Below are 21,172 nucleotides of genomic sequence, written 5' to 3' on the forward strand. Positions count from 1 at the left end.
AGTCAACTTTCCTCTTATCAGCCCCAAGAGACATTCACTAGTAATGTCAGTGAATAGTGAATATTGTCTGATTAAAATATTGCATGTGGTTTATTTTATGTAGAATAATTAAATTATTCCCAGAGGAGAACATCTCATTTCTTGTTGTATGCCAAAATTATTAAAATAACTGTCCAATTATGTTTTTTATATTTCAGTTATTGTTGGCCTGGGGGAATGCTCATTTGTTTATGGGTATTTGTTTATCCAAGCCGGTCTATAGTTTGAACCCTGCCTAGTTTCGTCATAAAGTCAAGCATGCCTAAACAGTGATTTGTAGTAACCTCAAATCTAATTTGGTGCATGTATATCTTTTCCCAGTAGATGGCAGTGTAGTCAAACTCAACTTTTAAACGCATCAAGAGTTTATTTGATGGTGCATACGCCCCCCAATGACGCTTACGAAAGTAACCAATCAGGAATAGACTGCTGCCTGCGATACAGGAAATACAGGAAGAACTGTACGTAAACTTGAACCTGTGCTTGAAGCAAGCTGTGTGCCTTTCAAGCTACTCAGAGAAGAAAAAATACACAATGTCAATAACTATTTTGAATTCTACGCACAGGTAGGCCTACGGCTGCAAAAGTTGATTTAAATTAATGTTTAGTTGTGCATGTAGTTTGAGTTTAACGTTAGCTGGCTAGCTTTAGGTGTGGGGTTGCCAGAAGATACCGACACTACCGTTACGCTTGTTAACACTGAACTGCACTGGGGTCAGGACGCAAACATGGTTATATAAAGACAAGATGTAGCAATAATGTGTATAAACCTGGATGACTGACAGGGGGCTCTGTATTGAAGCCACTACGCAGCCATCTTGATACTCCTCCTCAATTGTAAAACATATTTTGGAAGCTATAGAAATGCATTTATTAATGTCTACATTCGTTTTTGACATGTTTATTCAATTAGATGCCTTAATGCATACTTTGAAATTATTATGTGAGCCTAAAAGTATATATTTTTTAAGGACTAATGTTACTGCATAGGAATATAGGCAATTTACTCAGAATGTCAACCATGCACTGCCCTGATGTGTGCTGCAACAAAAATACTTAAATGCATGTAATTTTGTCCCTGAAACATTAATTGAAATACTGTAGAATTCAATTCATTCTAATGGAGGACTGCTTCTATTAGGGAGTGCCAATATGGTCGACCGTGGCTTCAAAGCCTCTCAAAGGCCAATATATAGAATCAGCAATCCAGGGTTTATATACGTCTATGATTTTTAACATTCAAAGCAACTGGGAAATGTCCATGGCAGGCATTGTTGTCACCTTGGCTTGCTACATAACGTGTGAGTGATAGGAAGCATGAGCACCACCACCAACTAGCCTACACCACTGCACGCACACCCGTCGTTACTATGACAACTAGCGTAGACATGCCAGCAAATGACTGTTGTCTGAACACACACACATCCTATTTGTTCACTTGTAACTTGCTGACTGCGGTTACTACATGCCACGCCTACTATGCTGCGCCCACTACGCCTCACTTACTACATGCTGCGCCCACTGCCATTGAGGCTGCTATCGCTGTCTCTGGCCCATACTCCAGCACAGTCGGTGGCGGAAATGCACCAACGTTGGATGCCAACCAGGACTCGACATTAAGGCTGGTCCGGAGCAAGTAAAAAAAATAGTTGGACAACCAGAATCTACATTTCAGTTGTCCGAATGGACAAGTAAAATAATCACAATATCAAACAATTACTCTGATCAGGCAGCTGTGCTGCCGCAGCACACAGCAGGGCAGTGCATGGTTGACATTCTGAGTAAATTGCCTGTATTCCTATTTTCTATAACCTATTTCAATAAATATGTTACCTCCTGTAGCTCAGTTGGTAGAGCATGGCGCTTGCAATACCAGGGTTGTGGGTTCGATTCCCACGGGGGGCCAGTATGAAAAATAAATAAAAAATGTATGCACTCACTAACTGTAAGTCGCTCTGGATAAGAGCGTCTGCTAAATGACAAAAAAGAAGAAGTACATTTACACAAAGCAAGAGAACAATGTAGACAGAGCTAAGAGTCTCACCAAAGCAGCGCAAAATATCCGGTCAGAATATATATATTTTTTCTCTCTCTCGAATTTCGGAGGATCTGGGCCAATAGCCAAAGTCTATTTTTATAGCGGACACTCCGGTGTCTTATTGTTGTCATTTTGCCACAACTTTGGAAGTATGCTTGGGGTCATTGTCTATTTGGAAGACGCATTTGCGACCAAGCTTTAACTTCCTGACTGATGTCTTGAGATGTTGCTTCAATATAACCACATAATTTTCCTTCCTCATGATGCCATCTATTTTGTGAAGTGCACCAGTCCCTCCTGCAGCAAAGCACCCCCACAGCATGATGCTGCCACCCCCGTGCTTCACGGTTGGGATGGTGTTCTTCGGCTTGCAAGCATCCCCGTTTTTCCTCCAAACATAATGATGGTCATTATGGCCAAACAGTTCTATTTTTGTTTCATTAGACCAGAGGACATTTCTCCAAAAACTCAGATCTTTGTCTCCATGTGCAGTTGCAAACCGTAGTCTGGCTTTTTTATGGCGGTTTTGGAGCAGTGGCTTCTTCCTTGCTGAGCGGCCTTTCAGGATATGTCGATATAGGACTTGTTTTACTGTGGATATAGATACTTTTGTACCTGTTTACTCCAGCATCTTCACAAGGTCCTTTGCTGTTGTTCTGGGATTGATTTGCACTTTTCGCACCAAAGTACGTTCATCTCTAGGAGACAGAACGAGTCTCCTTCCTGAGTGGTATGACAGCTGCGTGGTCCCATGGTGTTTATACTTGCATACTATTGTTTGTACAGATGAACGTGGTACCTTCAGGCATTTGGAAGTTGCTCCCAAGGATGAACCAGACTTGTGGAGGTCTACAATTTTTTTCTGAGGTCTTGGCTGATTTCTTTTGATTTTCCCATGATGTCAAGTAAAGAGGCACTGAGTTTGAAGGTAGGCCTTGAAATACATCCACAGGTACACCTCCAATTGACTCAAATTATGTAAATTAGCCCATCAGAAGCTTCTAAAGCCATGACATCATTTTCTAGAATTTTCAAAGCTGTTTAAAGGCACAGTCAACTTACTGTATGTAATCTTCTGACCCACTGGAATTGTGATACAGTGAATAATAAGTGAAATAATCTGTCTGTAAACAATTGTTGGAAAAATTACTTGTGTTATGCACAAAGTAGATGTCCTAACCGACTTGCCAAAACGATAGTTTGTTAACAATTTGTGGAGTGGTTGAAAAACGAGTTTTAATGACTCCAACCTAAGTGTATGTAAACTTCCGACTTCAACTGTAGTAGCTAATAATAAGAAAGGAGGATGAGGAAAAAATGTGAATCAGTTTATAATTATCCTGTTCTGAGGACAGCAGAGTTGCTCTGCAGCCCATGATGATGCACAGCCAGCGAGGCTCTTTTGACTATGTCACTGGCTCCATCTGCATGCTTTGGCACACACAGGTAGTCAGATAGCTTAGCCATAGCCGCGGGAAGTAGGGGTGCTGAGGGTGCTGCAGCACCCCATGAAAAATCAGAATAAAAATAATAATATTAATAATAAAAAAGTATTATTTATTTATTTATATATATATATATATATATATATATATATATATATACACACTACCAGTCAAAAGTTTGGACACACCTACTCATTAAAGGGTTTTTCTTTATTTTTACTATTTTTTACATTGTAGAATAATATTGAAGACATCAAAACTATGAAATAACACATATGGAATCATGTAGTAACCAAAAAAGTGTTAAACAAATCCAAATATATTTTATATTTGAGGTTCTTCAAATAGCCACCTTTTGCCCTGATGACAGCTTTGCAGTGCATCTCCTCCTGATGGACTGCACCAGATTTGCCAGTTCTTGCTGTGAGATGTTACCCCATTCTTCCACCAAGGCACCTGCAAGTTCCCAGACATTTCTGGGGGGAATGGCCCTAGCCCTCACCCTCCGATCCAACAGGTCTCAGACGTGCTCAGTGGGATTGAGATCCGGGCTCTTCGCTGGCCATGGCAGAACACTGACATTCCTGTCTTGCAGGAAATCATGCACAGAACGAGCAGTATGGCTGGTGGCATTGTCATGCTGGAGGGTCATGTCAGGATGAGCCTGCAGGAAGGGTACCACATGAGGGAGGAGGATGTCTTGCCTGTAACGCACAGCGTTGAGATTGCCTGCAATGACAACAAGCTCAGTCCGATGATGCTGTGACACACCGCCCCAGACCATGACGGACCCTCCACCTCCAAATCAATCCCGCTGCAGAGTACAGGCCTCGGTGTAACGCTCATTCCTTCGATGATAAACGCGAATCCAACCATCACCCCTGGTGAGACAAAACCGCGACACATCAGTGAAGAGCACTTTTTGCTAGTCCTGTCTGGTCCTGCAACGGTGGGTTTGTGCCCATAGGCGACGTTGTTGCCTGTGATGTCTGGTGAGGACCTGCCTTACAACAGGCCTACAAGCCCTCAGTCCAGCCTCGCTCAGCCTATTGCGGACAGTCTGACCACTGATGGAGGGATTGTGCGTTCCTGGTGTAACTCGGGCAGTTGTTGTTGCCATCCTGTACTTGTCCCGCAGGTGTGATGTTCGGATGTACCGATCCTGTGCAGGTGTTGTTACACATGGTCTGCCACTGCGAGGACAATCAGCTGTCCGTCCTGTCTCCCTTTAGTGCTGTCTTAGGCGTCTCACAGTACGGACATAGCAATTTATTGCCCTGGCCACATCTGCAGTCCTCATGCCTCTTTGCAGCATGCCTAAGGCACGTTCACGCAGATGAGCAGGGACCCTGGGCATCTTTCTTTTAGTGTTTCTCAGAGTCAGTAGAAAGGCCTCTTTTAGTGTCCTAAGTTTTCATAACTGTGACCTTAATTGCCTACCGTCTGTAAGCTGTTAGTGTCTTAACGACTGTTCCATAGGTGCATGTTCATTAATTGTTTATGGTTCTTAGGTCCCTCTGCAGATTGCAAAGAATTCGAGGACAAATGGTAAGGACTTAAAATTCTTCTGTAAGACAGTTAGCTCCCTCTGTGGAGGGAGTATTACCACACACACACACATATACAGTGGGGAGAACAAGTATTTGATACACTGCCGATTTTGCAGGTTTTCCTACTTACAAAGCATGTAGAGGTCTGTAATTTTTATCATAGGTACACTTCAAAAATCCAGAAAATCACATTGTATGATTTTTAAATAATTAATTTGCATTTTATTGCATGACATAAGTATTTGATCACCTACCAACCAGTAAGAATTCCGGCTCTCACAGACCTGTTAGTTTTTCTTTAAGAAGCCCTCCTGTTCTCCACTCATTACCTGTATTAACTGCACCTGTTTGAACTCGTTACCTGTATAAAAGACACCTGTCCACACACTCAATCAAACAGACTCCAACCTCTCCACAATGGCCAAGACCAGAGAGCTGTGTAAGGACATCAGGGATACAATTGTAGACCTGCACAAGGCTGGGATGGGCTACAGGACAATAGGCAAGCAGCTTGGTGAGAAGGCAACAACTGTTGGCGCAATTATTAGAAAATGGAAGAAGTTCAAGATGACGGTCAATCACCCTCGGTCTGGGGCTCCATGCAATGATCATGAGGAAGGTGAGGGATCAGCCCAGAACTACACGGCAGGACCTGGTCAATGACCTGAAGAGAGCTGGGACCACAGTCTCAAAGAAAACCATTAGTAACACACTACGTCGTCATGGATTAAAATCCTGCAGCGCACGCAAGGTCCCCCTGCTCAAGCCAGCGCATGTCCAGACCCGTCTGAAGTTTGCCAATGACCATCTGGATGATCCAGAGGATGAATGGGAGAAGGTCATGTGGTCTGATGAGACAAAAATAGAGCTTTTTGGTCTAAACTCCACTCGCCGTGTTTGGAGGAAGAAGAAGGATGAGTACAACCCCAAGAACACCATCCCAACCGTGAAGCATGGAGGTGGAAACATCATTCTTTGGGGATGCTTTTCTGCAAAGGGGACAGGACGACTGCACCGTATTGAGGGGAGGATGGATGGGGCCATGTATCGCAAGATCTTGGCCAACAACGTCCTTCCCTCAGTAAGAGCATTGAAAATGGGTCGTGGCTGGGTCTTCCAGCATGACAATGACCCGAAACACACAGCCAGGGCAACTAAGGAGTGGCTCCGTAAGAAGCATCTCAAGGTCCTGGAGTGGCCTAGCCAGTCTCCAGACCTGAACCCAATAGAAAATCTTTGGAGGGAGCTGAAAGTCCGTATTGCCCAGCGACAGCCCCGAAACCTGAAGGATCTGGAGAAGGTCTGTATGGAGGAGTGGACCAGAATCCCTGCTGCAGTGTGTGCAAACCTGGTCAAGACCTACAGGAAACGTATGATCTCTGTAATTGCAAACAAAGGTTTCTGTACCAAATATTAAGTTCTGCTTTTCTGATGTATCAAATACTTATGTCATACAATAAAATGCAAATTAATTACTTAAAAATTATACAATGTGATTTTCTGGATTTTTGTTTTAGATTCCGTCACTCACAGTTGAAGTGTACCTATGATAAAAATTACAGACCTCTACATGCTTTGTAAGTAGGAAAACCTGCAAAATCGTCAGTGTATCAAATATTTGTTCTCCCTACTGTATATGTATGTATATATGTGTGTGTATATATATAAAAATATATATATATGTGTGTGTGTGTGTGTGTGTGTGGTAATACTCCCTCCACAGACATATACACGTTAAGCTATAGCTACATAGCTAGGTAACAGCACCACTTTATTGTATAGAATAGAAATCCTCTTCCTTTGGTTCAGGAGTTTTCAAGTCAAACCTGTCATGCTCGTCCTACTGCTATACCTAAATGTATTTGCTTGTGTTACATTGCCTTTTTTCTGTGTGTGTGTGTGTGTTTGGGGGCAGATGACGAGCCAGGCGGGAGCCGAGATACTGGTGGAGAAAGTGGGGAATGCTGGGGTGATCACCCTGAACCGCCCCAAAGCCCTGAACGCCCTCAACATGAACATGATACGACTCATGTACCCCCAGCTCAAGGTGAGCAATAGTTAGTTAACACTGACTAGGCTACCTGTCACTGGGACAGGGGGCAAGGACAGGCAACCATATCAATCCTGCTGCAAACAACAGCAGTGATCTGTAGGAGTAGTTCATTAAATGTGGCAAATGTTTTGCTAAATCGCTTACGGTTAAGGCCTCTAGCCACAGAAGGTAAATGGGCGAGTTAGTGTTACATTACAAATCTCAAATGTTTCAAAACCTGTTTTAACCCTTTACACTTGTGGGAATTGGCCTATATGGATAGGGATCAATTGAAGAGTTTCTTAGAGAATAAATATGAAAAGCATATGCATAACCATGGTAGCAATTGAAAAGGAACTGTTTGGAGATAATGTGAAAATTATTAGACCAAAGGTGAGTACACAACAGTTAACCTGACACAAGAATGAATCCGAACATTACACTGTTGATTTTATGTGCATTTTACATTTACTGTACTTTTCGCCGCATTTGTTGATAACGAAATCAGAAAATACTCTGGATACATTCAGTAACATGATAAGAATATTCCTGTAAAATGTGGGATAGGTGCAACGGTATTTATTATAATCCTCAATGTTTCATCTTTCAAAATACATTTTCCTCACTTAGGCAACAAAACATGTGCAAAGGTTGCCCAATTTCTGGGAGGGATGGGGGCTCAAGTTCAGATCGGCTGTCAGTCAAAACCCAGAGCTCTGACGTCATGTATAGGATGTTACTGTACAGCCACTCCGTTCCAATTTAGGCGCTTATTAGTGCCCAAATCTGCTATTTTTAACCCGTATACGGGTACGAGTGTAAAGGGCTAATGGCAATGGAAAGTGGAACGTGGAAATGCTTGTCAGAATTGACTTGATCCACATAATGTACTCAAACTGTTTTGAATCTACTGCATGTTTCATTGTAGAAATGGGAGACGGACAAGGAGACTGATATTGTTATTATCAAAGGAGCCGGTGGGAAAGCCTTCTGTGCTGGTGGAGACATCAGAGGTAAATAACAGACTGTCGAGAGTACACACACATACTCAGACAGTATCTTGATTTGTACTGAATAGGTCCTCCTCTTCGTTTTCAAAAGTGTCTTATCTCTGTGCTGTACTGAGTGCATTTTGTGATGTCATTTCCTCCTAGCTGTGACTGAAGCGGGGAAGGTAGGAGATCCCCTTGCTAAGAACTTCTTCCGTGAAGAATACATCCTGAACAATACTATTGGTACGTGTCCCAATCTCGCCTCTTCCATGATTCTGCTAGAGGGGAAACATTTTAGAACAAACAATATGCCTGTGTATTACAAAATGTTTGGTTTTCATTATGAATCTACAAGGACAGACCATTCTGTACATCCATGTTCTCTGATGAGACCAGCTATGTTTAGTATCTTGGGAGCGCTAGTTTCCCTCTATTTTGACTTACATTTTATTTGATCTTTTAAGGAACATATCAGAAACCATATGTGGCCCTTATTGATGGGATAACAATGGGAGGGGTGAGTATCTTAAAAAAATTATCAGTTTTGGTAAGTAATTTTTGGCCCAGACCACCAAGCATTCAGATAGATGACATTGCAAGTTATTGCTGTGGTGCACGTTTTCACCACAAGATGGCGACATGAGAGGGCATGATTAGCATTATTTCCTGGGATCAGAGGGGCAGAGATGTATTGTGGTCCTGGCGGTCATTCTGTCACTGCAGCTTGTCTCGGTAATCTCTCTTGGAGGGAAAAAAGGATGGAGCAAAATAAAAACATAGGGGTAGGAGGAGAGGGCCTCTCAACCCAAATATGGTTTGGCAAAACCCAACTTAATGGCAAATAGGTAGCCGGTTGGGTCCCAAACTATAACGGGTATTTGAATATGCTGTCATTTCATGAATATCATGTCCCTTTTTGTGTGCCAAAAAAAAAAAAAAAGAGAATGCTAAGCCTTTGAGTCATCGCCAGTGACCCAGTTTCAGGTTTATTTGAAATGACAATGCACCACAAACAAGGACTGATTTTGCCTTTGTCGGAAAACACTTGTACTGTGCGTGCATTAGACTACCATCCACAGCAGTATTAAATTGCTTTAATTTGATAAATTATGGGCGTGAGGTGGAAGAAATACTGATGGATTTTTGTTGTTTTGATGTAGCGGCCCTCAATCTATCAAGGGAGTACTCGTGTATTTCACAAGTGCTTGTATTTCATTCACTTCAAATAAAACTTGACTCTCAGGTTTGATCATAGCTAAACTGTATACAACTAATTTACATGAAGCGCTCTAGAGCAGGGATCATCAACTAGATTCAGCCGTGGGACGATTGTATTTTTAGCGCATGATCAGGGGGCCAGAACATAATTACAAATCAGACTGCAAATTGACCGCAAGAAGCCCAAACAATATAATATTTGACTAAAACATAATCATTTCAAACCTTGCTTACATTTGTATACTATCACATACGTCTCTTTATTATGCGTGGGAATAATTTGGAACCCATTTCCAAAATTAAAATCACTTTGAGCTGATTTGCTGGTGTTTTTACAGTATTTTATGTCCCCCAAAAATAATAGATATTATTACTATACATTTTTTTGCTCAGAAAACTTGGGAGGCCAAATAAAATCACCCATGGGCCGCCAGTTGCTCTAGAGTATAATTTGTCCCTATAAATTCACATCACCCTTGTGTGTTGCTGCATGAGGGAGATGTGAGCCATATTGGTTGCAGAACATGGGGGAGTTCTCATAGACCGCCAACAAAAAAAGCTTCCATTTACATGTTGCTTATGAGTGCATTTCACACTATTTTGGGATTATAATTTGATTTTAAGGCTCGTATGAATGTCCTGCTAAATATAAGCTTTGTGTCATCATCGCAAATCAACTGCATTATACTTAAACTTCAACCAGCAAAATGGCTCTGGCTAGCTTTGTTACAGCCTATGTCAATGAGCGTCAACATTCTAGCTAACAACTGCTGCATCCATAATAGGTATTTTGCAATGATCACAACCAAATATAGTCTTAGCGACTGTTCAAGCAATAATATTAAGGGTAAGAGAACCCCAAAAAAGTGTTTTTGTTTAGAAGTAATACCTATGTAAATCTAGGCTATGTTTCTGTACTTAAAAGGGGCATATGGCCGGAGATTAATCTTTCATTTGCAAGTGGTAATACACAGACCACCCTGCAGGTGGCAGTCATATGCTTTACATCCTGTAGTCCTGACCAGCTCCCTTTATTGGGAATTAAAACCTAGCTGGCCTCTCATTGGTCGGGATGAGAAGTGGCATAGACCAGAGCATGTTGCTGCCACTGTTGTTTTGTTTTTTTCATCATCCTGTTAGACTTGCTTGGAATGGGAATTGATACCGTGTTGTCCTGCAGTTTTCTAGAGGAGGAGAGACACTAGCTAGAATTACACACACAGTAGTCATCCTGAGCTGATGCCTAAGGCAGTCAATACAATCATGAAAGCATGATGGGAATGTGATGAAAAAAAGGTATTTCTGACATTAGAGTACAAGCCAACCCATCTTTTTTTATATGAGTAGATCGTTTTTGGATACAAATAAATGGAATGGAGCTAAGCACAGGCAAGCGGAAAACCTGGTTCAGTCTGCTTTCCACCAGACACTGGGAGATTAATTCACCTTTCAGCCGGACAATAACTTGAAACATACGGCCAAATATACACTGAAGTTGCTTACTAAGACGACATTGAATTTTCCTGAGTGGCCTAGTTACAGTTTTGACTTAAATCTATAGCAAGACTTGAAAATGTATGTCTAGCAATGATCAACAACCAACTTGACAGAGCTTGAATAATTTAAAATAGAATAATGTGCAAATATTGTACAATCCAGGTGTGCAAAGCTCTTACAGACTTACCCAGAAAGACTCAGCTGCCAAAGGTGATTCTAACATGTATTGACTGGTGGGTTTGAATACTTATGTAAATGAAATATTTCTGTATTTCATTTTCAAGAAATTTGCAAAAACTTCTAAAAACAACATGTTTTCACTGTCGTCATGGGGTATTGTGTATACATGGGTGAGAGAAAAAAATCTATTGAATCCATTTTGAATTCAGGCTGTAACATAACAAAATGTGGAATAAGTCAAGGGCTATGAAGACTTTCTGAAAGCACTGTATGCCAACTTTGATCAATTATTTCTCAATTATGCTTTTACATACAAATGTCAAATACATGTCAACAATCCTTCCTCCAGGGACCATTCTATGGATTACATTTCATGAAATCCCCCAAAATCAAGGTTGTCTTTTGTCATGATTTTGTGAGGAATCACTCTGTATGTCTTAATATTGTTAGATTTCATGCCCTTAACCCTTGCTTTTACCACTTGTTTGATGTGCTTGCCTGCAATGTTCACCCAGCAATATCTACATAGGCTTTTTCTCAATTGGATTTGCTCAACTCCTGCATCCTCTCTTGCCTACTTTTCAAAGGTAATCGAGAAGGGGCGGCGAGGAGAGGGACGTGGGTGAAAAAATGCATTTGGAATTAGCATGGAATTAGGTTCTCCTTCTCCACTCGCCCGTCATCAGGCAAATGACGTTTACAGGGGTGTATCCCAAAATAAATGTGTAAAGTGATAAAAACAAATTAAGTTTGTTGTTCAAGACATTTTATAGATAAAATGATGCCTTTTTTTTTTTTTTTTACGTGTGCATGCTTTTCTCCTCCGACAAAACAAAAGCTGATTCAAAGGGGGTGTGGCAGATTTCAAAACTCTTCCGCAAAGGACTCCGATAGGATACACATTACTATCCCTGATGAAAGGTGGCTATCAAGGAAAGGAGGACACTCTTACATTCGCATTTACTTCTCCTCGACCACTTAACTGTTTCCGGGTCACGGAGGAGAGAGGATGGAGGAGAGGGGCTGGAGGACAGACTTTTGTCCAAATGAGAATAGGCCATAGAGTCAAAAGAGTAGAGGAAGCAAAACATTTAAATGGAATTGAGCCTTTGATGTTGCAGCAACATGCATTGTCTTCTGTTGATGATGATAATGCACTGATGTAGTCTCAGGTTGATGATCCGCTACTGCATGTGACAATTGATCTTAGCTGACGCTCTGAATTGGATAGATAAAGCGTGATATTTTTGGCCTTGAACTGCTTGATTTACTACGTCTGCATGATTTTTCAGCAGTTCTCTGGACATTTGTTCATTCTAATTTTTATTAGGATGTGGAGGGACTGCTGGTGGCTGCCAGACATTGTAGTCTATCAAATCAGGCATCATAGACGGCATTCTTCCCAGACCACCAGACGCTTTTTCTGGGACGGATCGCATCCGGATGTTTGATGAATTACATTTACATTTACATTTTAGTCATTTAGCAGACGCTCTTATCCAGAGCGACTTACAGTTAGTAATCTGTTAGTGAGGTCAAAAACAGTTCCCACTACTGGGTCATAGTCATTAGGGCACGCAACTGAAAATGTAAAGGAGCATTTCTTACTGGACAAGTCCATGTAGTCCTATGTGTTTCATAATGAACGCAACCCACTTGCAGTGATATGGCTGTGTCTGATTAGGGTGAGGCTGCAGAATGAGGACTTGATAAAAATCCATGCAAACAACTACCCCCCTCTATCGCTGCCTCAGATAGAGTCCTTTATCAGGACCTTCCTATCAGCGTTAGTAAAGTAGCATGTAGAGGGACTTACGTAAGTGTGACGTTTTCGTTGCTTTCTGTGTCAAAGGGGATCCTTTACTGTATTCAGTTACTTAGCACTGATGCCGTGTTAGCCCCAGGCTAGTTTTCCTTGTGATGCGAACAGTGATGTATAGGCTTACTGGCATGTGTGCGAAGGTGGTGTGGTGACGAATACCAGATGATATAATACCATGGCATAATGAATGCCCAGCTCAGTCCAGAGGGTAATATCTTAGTGACGTTCTAGCTAGATCATCCTAATTCCTTATCCTGTATCTCCTGTCTATTATGGAAACAAAGGATGTACAGCTACGGGAAAGACTACATCAGGCTGACATTTTAGTCATTTATCAGACGCTCGTATCCAGAGCTACTTACAGTTAGTGCATTCATCTTAAGATGGCTAGGTGGGACAACCACATATCACAGTCATAGTAAGTACATTTTCCCTCAATAATGTAGCTATCAGCAAAGTCGGAGCTAGTAAGAAAAAAAAGATGACGATGTCATGATGACGCATCATGTAACGGTACTCAAATATCTCCCTTGAATAGAATATTGTACGTATAGATAGATATACCGTATAGAATACTGCATGTGAGTGGAATGCAATACAATGCATACACAAAGCTTCACTAGGGATTGAGTTGCTCTGCACAATCAAGCACAGATCTTTTGATAATCTTATTAACAACCCTCTGCCAAGCATGACTTTGTAGTCTGAAGGGTGAGAGGGGGGATTGAGTCATCCTGATAGGTCAGACGAGAACACGTTCACACCACACACACAAACTCTTAATCCAAAGCCAGTCACACTATGAAAGCCACTATGAAATCTATGCCTTACATTGAAACAGCAAGGCACAATAATGACTGGTAGAGTGCACTCAGCTCCCACTCGAGAGTGCGGTACATTTCCATATTTATTGGAAGGCTCTAATATTGTGGGAAGACCACAAGACTACTTGGAGTAATGGCTGCTCATTGATTGAGATTTGGCCCTGGTTAGTTGTGTGTGTAATCTTTATCAACCTCCCGGAGAAAAGCCTTCCTGTTCGCTAATGTCTCTGTAATGCTATCTGTGTGTTTCATATAGGGAGAGTCGACTCTAACAGAGACCCTTACTTTCTCCTCAGGGTATTTCCTTTCATTTTCATTTAGACTCCTGTTGAAAAGAAAAGGAAATGCTTAACCTTGTTTGAGTCATAGTTAGATTAGCCTACCCCTCTCTCCTGCATTAATCAGATAATGGGATGTTATTGCACGCAAAGAACAGAGGATTGTAATGAACTATTGTCAAATCCTGCAGCTTTTTGTTGACTTCAAAAGGAATGGTTAGCAATTGTCCTTGCCTCTGATGCCATTTTAGGCTACCTCAATTTAACTAGCTCAGTGAAAATGACTGTAAGAAAGTGGAATAAAGACTCAGTGATTTTTGGGAAGTGTCCGCTTCTATCACTCACACGGATATTTCATAGTTTTTTCCTATAAAGATGTGGAAAAACACGCTTCCGCAGAGTATTAATAGCTATATAGAAGAGAATATCCCAGAGACTCCTGATGAAGCCATAGAATGTGAAGAGTGAAATGTGCTAGGCCTGGGCTATACTGTATATTTTACTAGTTGTTTGGCAAGTCCTTTGTTCCCAGGAATCCGAGTACCCTGGACTTGTAAGACGGTGGTTGGTGGTACCGATAGATCATATTGTTCCTTTACTTTTATGGGTATGATTTAATCTTACGGAATGTTAAATGAAGCGCTTCCCTTTCATGCTTCTTCATTCCGACCAGCAGTTCCCATCGTTATAAAAAGGCGAGAGATATACAGCCTCAGATTCCATCCTGTTAAGGATTCTCCATTAACCTTGGTGTGGGGAATCTGCTTTTCCACTCCTGTCTCCAGAGTCTGCACAGCCATGTCAATGGGTGGTATTTTCCACTTTGGAGGAAAGGCTGGTTAGAGCTGGCTAGACAGACAACTCATATTCCATCCATTTGAGATGTTTAATGGCTTCTTTATATCTCTGGTGTCCTGATTCGATAGGAATGACTCAGAGAACCAAACAAGAGGAGAATGTCCTTCAACTGCCATTTACACACACAACACTTCACAAACAAGCCTTACCTTTCAGATTCTATCAAAATTTAATCAGAACTTCATGAAATATAGATTCATACACAATTTCATGCAAGTTAGAGAGGTCAAATATGTTGAAGAAGTCCCTAACTACAAGCTAATTTGGTCCTTGTATATAAATCATCCTTCAGTGCGACAGGAATCACTTGACAGCTTACGCATTCAGCAAAATGTGATTGATTTGAATTGCTGCTTGGATGCTTGGTGGAATGTATTGGGAGGAGGCAGAGGTATTGACACACAAACCATGATACTTATCACCACTGACCGCTCTACACACCTACGGCAAAAGACACTCACCATTTCCATCCTCCGGGGACCTTTGACCCTTCTTAGATATGACCTGTCCTGTCAGAGCAGTTCAATCAACTAGTTAAAGCTCTATTTTCCTTACCAAGGTCTCCTCCGCTCATCTCTTAATTTCCTCAAAATGTCATTCTTCTATGCTTTTATTTCCTTAGAAAGGTCTCCTATACTGCATGTCCTAATTTCCTTTCAAAACGAGTGGGCAGCTGCCCCCTCGTGTCCCTGAAGCACCCCCAGGCAGAGTTGACTCGGCTCAAGGGTCATTGTCTGTTGTAGGTCCTGCGTGACAATTGGGAGCTCTCACTACGTCACATCAGTGCTACATATCTCCCGGTCAACACCAGAGAGTTGTCTGTTCAGTCTCTGTTGATAAGATGTTGTTTAATCTGCATGGCCATTTGTCACACAACCCCTAGATTGACCCAGGGTGGTTGGGGTCATCTATGTGTTTGTTTTGGCTCACTGTTTATTGTTGTTACTGTTAGCCAGCTGCCTGTCTGTCTGTAGCCACGGAGGCACTGCAGGCTAGACACTACGTGCTCCTTCACAGACATCATCAATGCAGAGCAGGTGCTGCTGTGCTCTGCGCACATCTACCAAGGTTTAAATCACCTTTTATCGCCAAAGAGCAACTAAAGATTAGATAAGGCTATCCACGTCATGTTAAGATTAAGGGAGCTGTGCAGCTGTTCTTAACCAACGGCCATGTGTTGTGAACAATGTGCTGCTCTTTTACACTGATCTCTTACTGAGAGGAACCTTTTATAAAATGAGCTTGGGCTGACGGCAGTCTCTCTTACCATATATCCTTGATGGGATGTGGCAGCTGGAGATCAGGACAGGGTGTGATCGTGTTAGTGAGTGGAACGCCTTGTCTACAATGTCTAGCCTGATCATATCAGATTCTCTCCTGTACCAAGCCACCCTGACATTGGGTCTCCACTTTGGGTGTACTTGAGTTGGAATGTTGTCATACATTGTGTGTGTGTGTGTGTGTGCGTGTGTGTAAGAGAGAGACAGAGACTGTTTCCATGGCAACAATGCAGTCATCGCCTTGTCCTGGACACAGCGTTTGGTGTGCTACGATGGGATGCTCAGCCATTCCTCCTCGTTAACCTTCACCCTTCTCCCTAGTCAAATTGTATTGTCACATGCGCCAAATACAACAGGTGTAGACCATACCGTGAAATGCTTACTTACAAGCCCTTACCCAACAATGCAGTTCAAGAAATAGAGTTAAGAAAATATTGTGGTACATGTTAGTCGAGGTAATTTGTAGTGACTATGCATAGATATTAAACAGCGAGTAGTAGCAGTGTAAAAACAAAGGTGGGTGGGGGGGGTCAGTCAATGTAAATAGCCCGGGTGGCCATTTTATTAATTGTTCAGCAGTCTTATGGCTTGGGGGTAGAAGCTGTTAAGGAGCCTTTTGGACATAGACTTGGCGCTCCGGTACCGCTTGCCATGCGGTAGCAGAGAGAACAGTCTATGACTTTTCAGTCTCCTGAGGGGGAAAAGGTGTTGTCGTGCCCTCTTCACGACTGTCTTGGTGTGTTTGGACCATGATAGGTTGTTGGTGATGTGGACACCAAGGAACTTGAAACTCTCGACCCGCTCCAATACAGCCTCCTCGGTCAATGGGGGTGTGTTCGGCCCTCCTTTTCCTGTAGTCCATGATCAGCTCCTTTGTCTTGCTCACGTTGAGGGAGAGGTTATTGTCCTGGCACCACACTGCCAGGTCTCTGACCTCCTCCCTATAGGCTGTCTCATCGTTGTCGGTGATCAGGCCTACCACTGTTGTGTCGTCAGCAAACTTAATGATGGTGTTGGAGTCGTGCTTGGCCACGCAGTCGTGGGTGAACAGGGAGTGCAGGAGGGAACTAAGCACACCCCCCTGAGGGGCCCCTGTGTTGAGGATCAGCGTGGCAGATGTTGTTGCCTACCCTTACCACCTGGGGGCGGCCCGTCAGGAAGTCCAGGATCCAGTTGCAGAGGGAGGTGTTTAGTCCCAGGGTCCTTAGCTTAGTGATGAGCTTTGTGGGCACTATGGTGTTGAACGCTGAGCTGTAGTCAATGAACAGCATTCTCACATAGGTGTTCCCCTTTTGTCCAGGTGGGAAAGTGCAGTGTGGAGTGAGATTGAGATTGCGTCATCTGTGGATCTGTTGGGGCAGTATGCGAATTGGAGTGGGTCTAGGGTTTCCAGGATGATGGTGTTGATGTGAGTGCTACGGGTCGGTAGTCATTTAGGCAGGTTACCTTCGCTTTCTTGGGCACAGGGACTATGGTGGTCTGCTTGAAACATGTAGGTATTACAGACTCTGTCAGGGAGAGGTTGAAAATGTCAGTAAAGACACTTGCCAGTTGGTCTGCGCATGCTCTGAGTACACATCCTGGTAATCCGTCTGGCCCCGCGGCCTTGTGAATGTTGACCTGTTTAAAGTTCTTGCTCACATCGGCTACGGAGAGCGTGATCTCACAGTCGTCCGAAACAGCTGGTGCTCTCATGCATGCTTCAGTGTTGCTTGCCTCAGTGTTGCTTGCCTCGAAGCGAGCATGAAAGGCATTTAGCTCGTCTGGTAGGCTTGCGTCACTGGGCAGCTTGCGGCTGGGTTTCCCTTTGTACAGAGCCTTGCAAAAGTATTCATCCCCCTTGGCGTTTTTCCTATTTTGTTGCATTACAACCTGTCATTTAAATTGATTTTTATTTGGATTCCATGTAATGGACATACACAAAATAGTCGAAATTGGTGAAGTGAAATGCAAAAAATAACTTGTTTCATAAAATTCTAAAAAATAAATAACGGAAAAGTGATGCGTGCATATGTATTCACTCCCTTTGCTATGAAGCCCCTAAATAAGATCTGTTGCAACCAGTTACCTTCAGAAGTCACATAATTAGTTAAATAAAATCCACCTTTGTGTAATCTAAGTGTCACATGATTTGTCACATGATCTCAGTATATATACACCTGTTCTGAAAGGCCCCAGAGTCTGCAACACCACTAAGCAAGGGGCACCATGAAGACCAAGGAGCTCTCCAAACAGGTCAGGGACAAAGTTGTGGAGAAGTACAGATCAGGGTTGGGTTATAAAAAAAAATCTGAAACTTTGAACATCCCACAGAGCACCATTTTAAATCCATTATAATTTTTTTTAAAGAATATGGCACCACAACAAACCTGCCAAGAGAGGGCCGCCCATCAAAACTCATGGACCAGGCAAGGAGGGCATTAATCAGAGAGGTGCAATGCTCCACAGCGGAGATTGGAGTATCTGTCCATAGGACCACTTTAAGCTGTACACTCCACAGAGCTGGGCTTTACGGAAGAGTGGCCAGAAAAAAGCCATTGCTATAAGGAAAAAATAAGCAAACACGTTTGGTGTTCGCCAAAATGCATGTGGGAGACTCCCCAAACATATGGAAGAAGGTACTCTGGTCAGATTAGACTAAAATTGAGCTTTTTGGCCTTCAAGGAAAACGCTATGTCTGGCGCAAACCCAACACCTCTCATCACCCCGAGAACACCATCCCCACAGTGAAGCATGGTGGTGGCAGCATCATGCTGTGGGGATGTCTTTCATCGGCAGGGACTGGGTAACTGGTCAAAATTGAAGGAATGATGGATGCCGCTAAGTACAGGGAAATTCTTGAGGGAAACCTGTTTCAGTCTTCCAGAGAATTGAGACTGGGATGGAGGTTCACCTTCCAGCAGGACAATGACCCTAAGCATACTGCTAAAGCAACACTCAAGTGGTTTAAGGGGAAACATTTAAATGTTTTGGAATGGCCTAGTCAAAGCCCAGACCTCAATCCAATTGAGAATCTGTGGTATGACTTAAAGATTGCTGTACACCAGCGGAACCCATCCAACTTGAAGGAGCTGGAGCAGTTTTGCCTTGAAGAATGGGCAAAAATCCCAGTGGCTAGATGTGCCAAGCTTATAGAGACATACCCCAAGAGACTTGCAGCTGTAATTGCTGCAAAAGGTGGCTCTACAAAGTATTGACTTTGGGGGGGGGTGAATAGTTATGCACACTCAAGTGTTTTTTTACTTATTTCTTGTTTGTTTCACAAAAAAATATATTTTGATCTTCAAAGTGGTAGGCATGTTGTGTAAATCAAACCCCCAAAAAATCTATTTTAATTCCAGGTTGTAAGGCAACAAAATAGGAAAAATGCCAAGGGGGGTGAATACTTTCGCAAGCCACTGTAGTTCGTAATAGTTTGCAAGCCCTGCCACATCCGACGAACGTCAGAGCCGGTGTAGTAGGATTCAATCTTAGTCCTGTATTGACGCTTTGCCCGTTTGGTGGTTCGTCTGAGGGCATAGCGGGATTTCTTATAAGTGTCCAGTTAGTGTCCCACTCCTTGAAAGCGGCAGCTCTAGCCTTTAGCTCGGTGCGGATGTTGCCTGTAATCCATGGCTTCTGGTTGGGATATGTACATACGGTCGCTATGGGGATGACGTCGTCAATGCACGTATTGATGAAGCCGGTGACTGAGGTGGTATACTCCTCAATGCCATTGGATGAATCCCTGAACATATTCCAGTCTGTGCTAACATACCGGTCCTCTAGCGTAGCATCCGCGTCATCTGACCACTTCCGTATTGAGCGAGTCACTGGTACTTCCTGCTTTAGTTTTTGCTTGTAAGCAGGAATCAGGAGGATATAATTATGGTCAGATTTGCCAAATGGAGGGCGAGGGAGAGCTTTGTATGTGTCTCTGTGTCTAGAGTTTTTTTTCCTCTGGTGACATGCTGGTAGAAATGAGGTCAAACGGATTTAAGTTTGCCTGCATTAAAGTCCCCGGCAACTAGGAGCTCCGCTTCTGAATGAGCATTTTCTTGTTTGCTTATGGCCTTATACAGCTCGTTGAGTGTGATCTTAGTGCCAGCATCGGTTTGTGGTGGTAAATAGACGGCTACGAAAAATATAGATAAACTCTCTTGGTAGATAGTGTGGTCTACAGCTTATCATAAGGTACTCTACCTCAGGCGAGCGATACCTCGAGACTTCCTTAATATTAGACATTGCTCACCAGCTGTTATTGACAAATAGACACACACCCCCACCCCTCGCCTTACCAGACGTAGCTGTTCTGTCCTGCCGATGCACAGAAAACCCAGCCAACTGTATATTATCTGTGTCGTCGTTCAGCCACAACTCAGTGAAACATAAGATATTACAGTTTTTAATGTCCCGTTGCTAGAATAGTTGATTGAGTTATTGCACGTTGGCCAATAGAACGGATGGTGGAGGCGTGGTTACCCACACGCTGACGAATTCTCACCAGGTATCTCGATCTCCACCCCCTGTATTTCCGTCTTTTCTTCACGCTAATGACGGGGATTTGGGCCTGGTCTCGGAGAAGCAGTATATCCTTCGTGTCGGACTCATTAAAGAATAAAATCTTAATCCAGTTTGAGGAGAGTAATCGCTGTTCTGATGTCCAGAAGCTCTTTTCGGTCGTAAGAGACGGTAGCAGCAACATTATGTACAAAATAAGTTACAAACAATGCGAAAAAACACACAAAATAGCACAGTTGGTTAGGAGCCCGTAAAACGGCAGCCATCCCCTCCGGCGCCATTATATTCATTAATGCCCTATGAGGCTCGTTAAACACACACACACACACACAGAAGGTCAAAGGGCATAGCCTGGCCTTTACCTCAGTCTACATTTCCAATCTGTTACGTACCTCTCCATCAATCACATCACTCATATCCAGTGATGGATCGTTGCATGACCCTCACTTAACCTTTCTTTCTCTTGCTCTTATCTCTTTCTCATCTTCTCTCTTTCTGTCTCATCTATTCACTTTCCCTCTTTCTTGCCTCACTTTCTGTCTCTAGTCCTTATTAATGAATTTGCCCTCTCTCATTATCTTCCCCCTCTCTTTCTCACACTATAACACTCTCTCCCCTT

At 42.8% G+C, this 21,172-nt stretch overlaps 1 protein-coding gene across 1 annotated transcript in view; it reads left to right on the forward strand.

The window, feature by feature from the left end:
* Positions 1-478: 478 nt before the first annotated feature.
* The window catches only part of hibch (3-hydroxyisobutyryl-CoA hydrolase), a 51,337-nt gene continuing 30,643 nt past the window's right edge, over positions 479-21,172 (forward strand). The window contains exons 1-6 of the mRNA XM_041844069.2: positions 479-605; positions 5,034-5,070; positions 6,988-7,119; positions 8,033-8,117; positions 8,259-8,339; positions 8,561-8,613. Of these exons, the coding sequence (XP_041700003.1) occupies positions 574-605; positions 5,034-5,070; positions 6,988-7,119; positions 8,033-8,117; positions 8,259-8,339; positions 8,561-8,613 (420 nt within the window). The 5' untranslated portion in view covers positions 479-573. The remainder of the gene's footprint in view (positions 606-5,033; positions 5,071-6,987; positions 7,120-8,032; positions 8,118-8,258; positions 8,340-8,560; positions 8,614-21,172) is intronic.

Source organism: Coregonus clupeaformis, chromosome 23 (genome assembly GCF_020615455.1).
Source record: "Coregonus clupeaformis isolate EN_2021a chromosome 23, ASM2061545v1, whole genome shotgun sequence".
Classification (NCBI taxonomy): domain Eukaryota; kingdom Metazoa; phylum Chordata; class Actinopteri; order Salmoniformes; family Salmonidae; genus Coregonus; species Coregonus clupeaformis.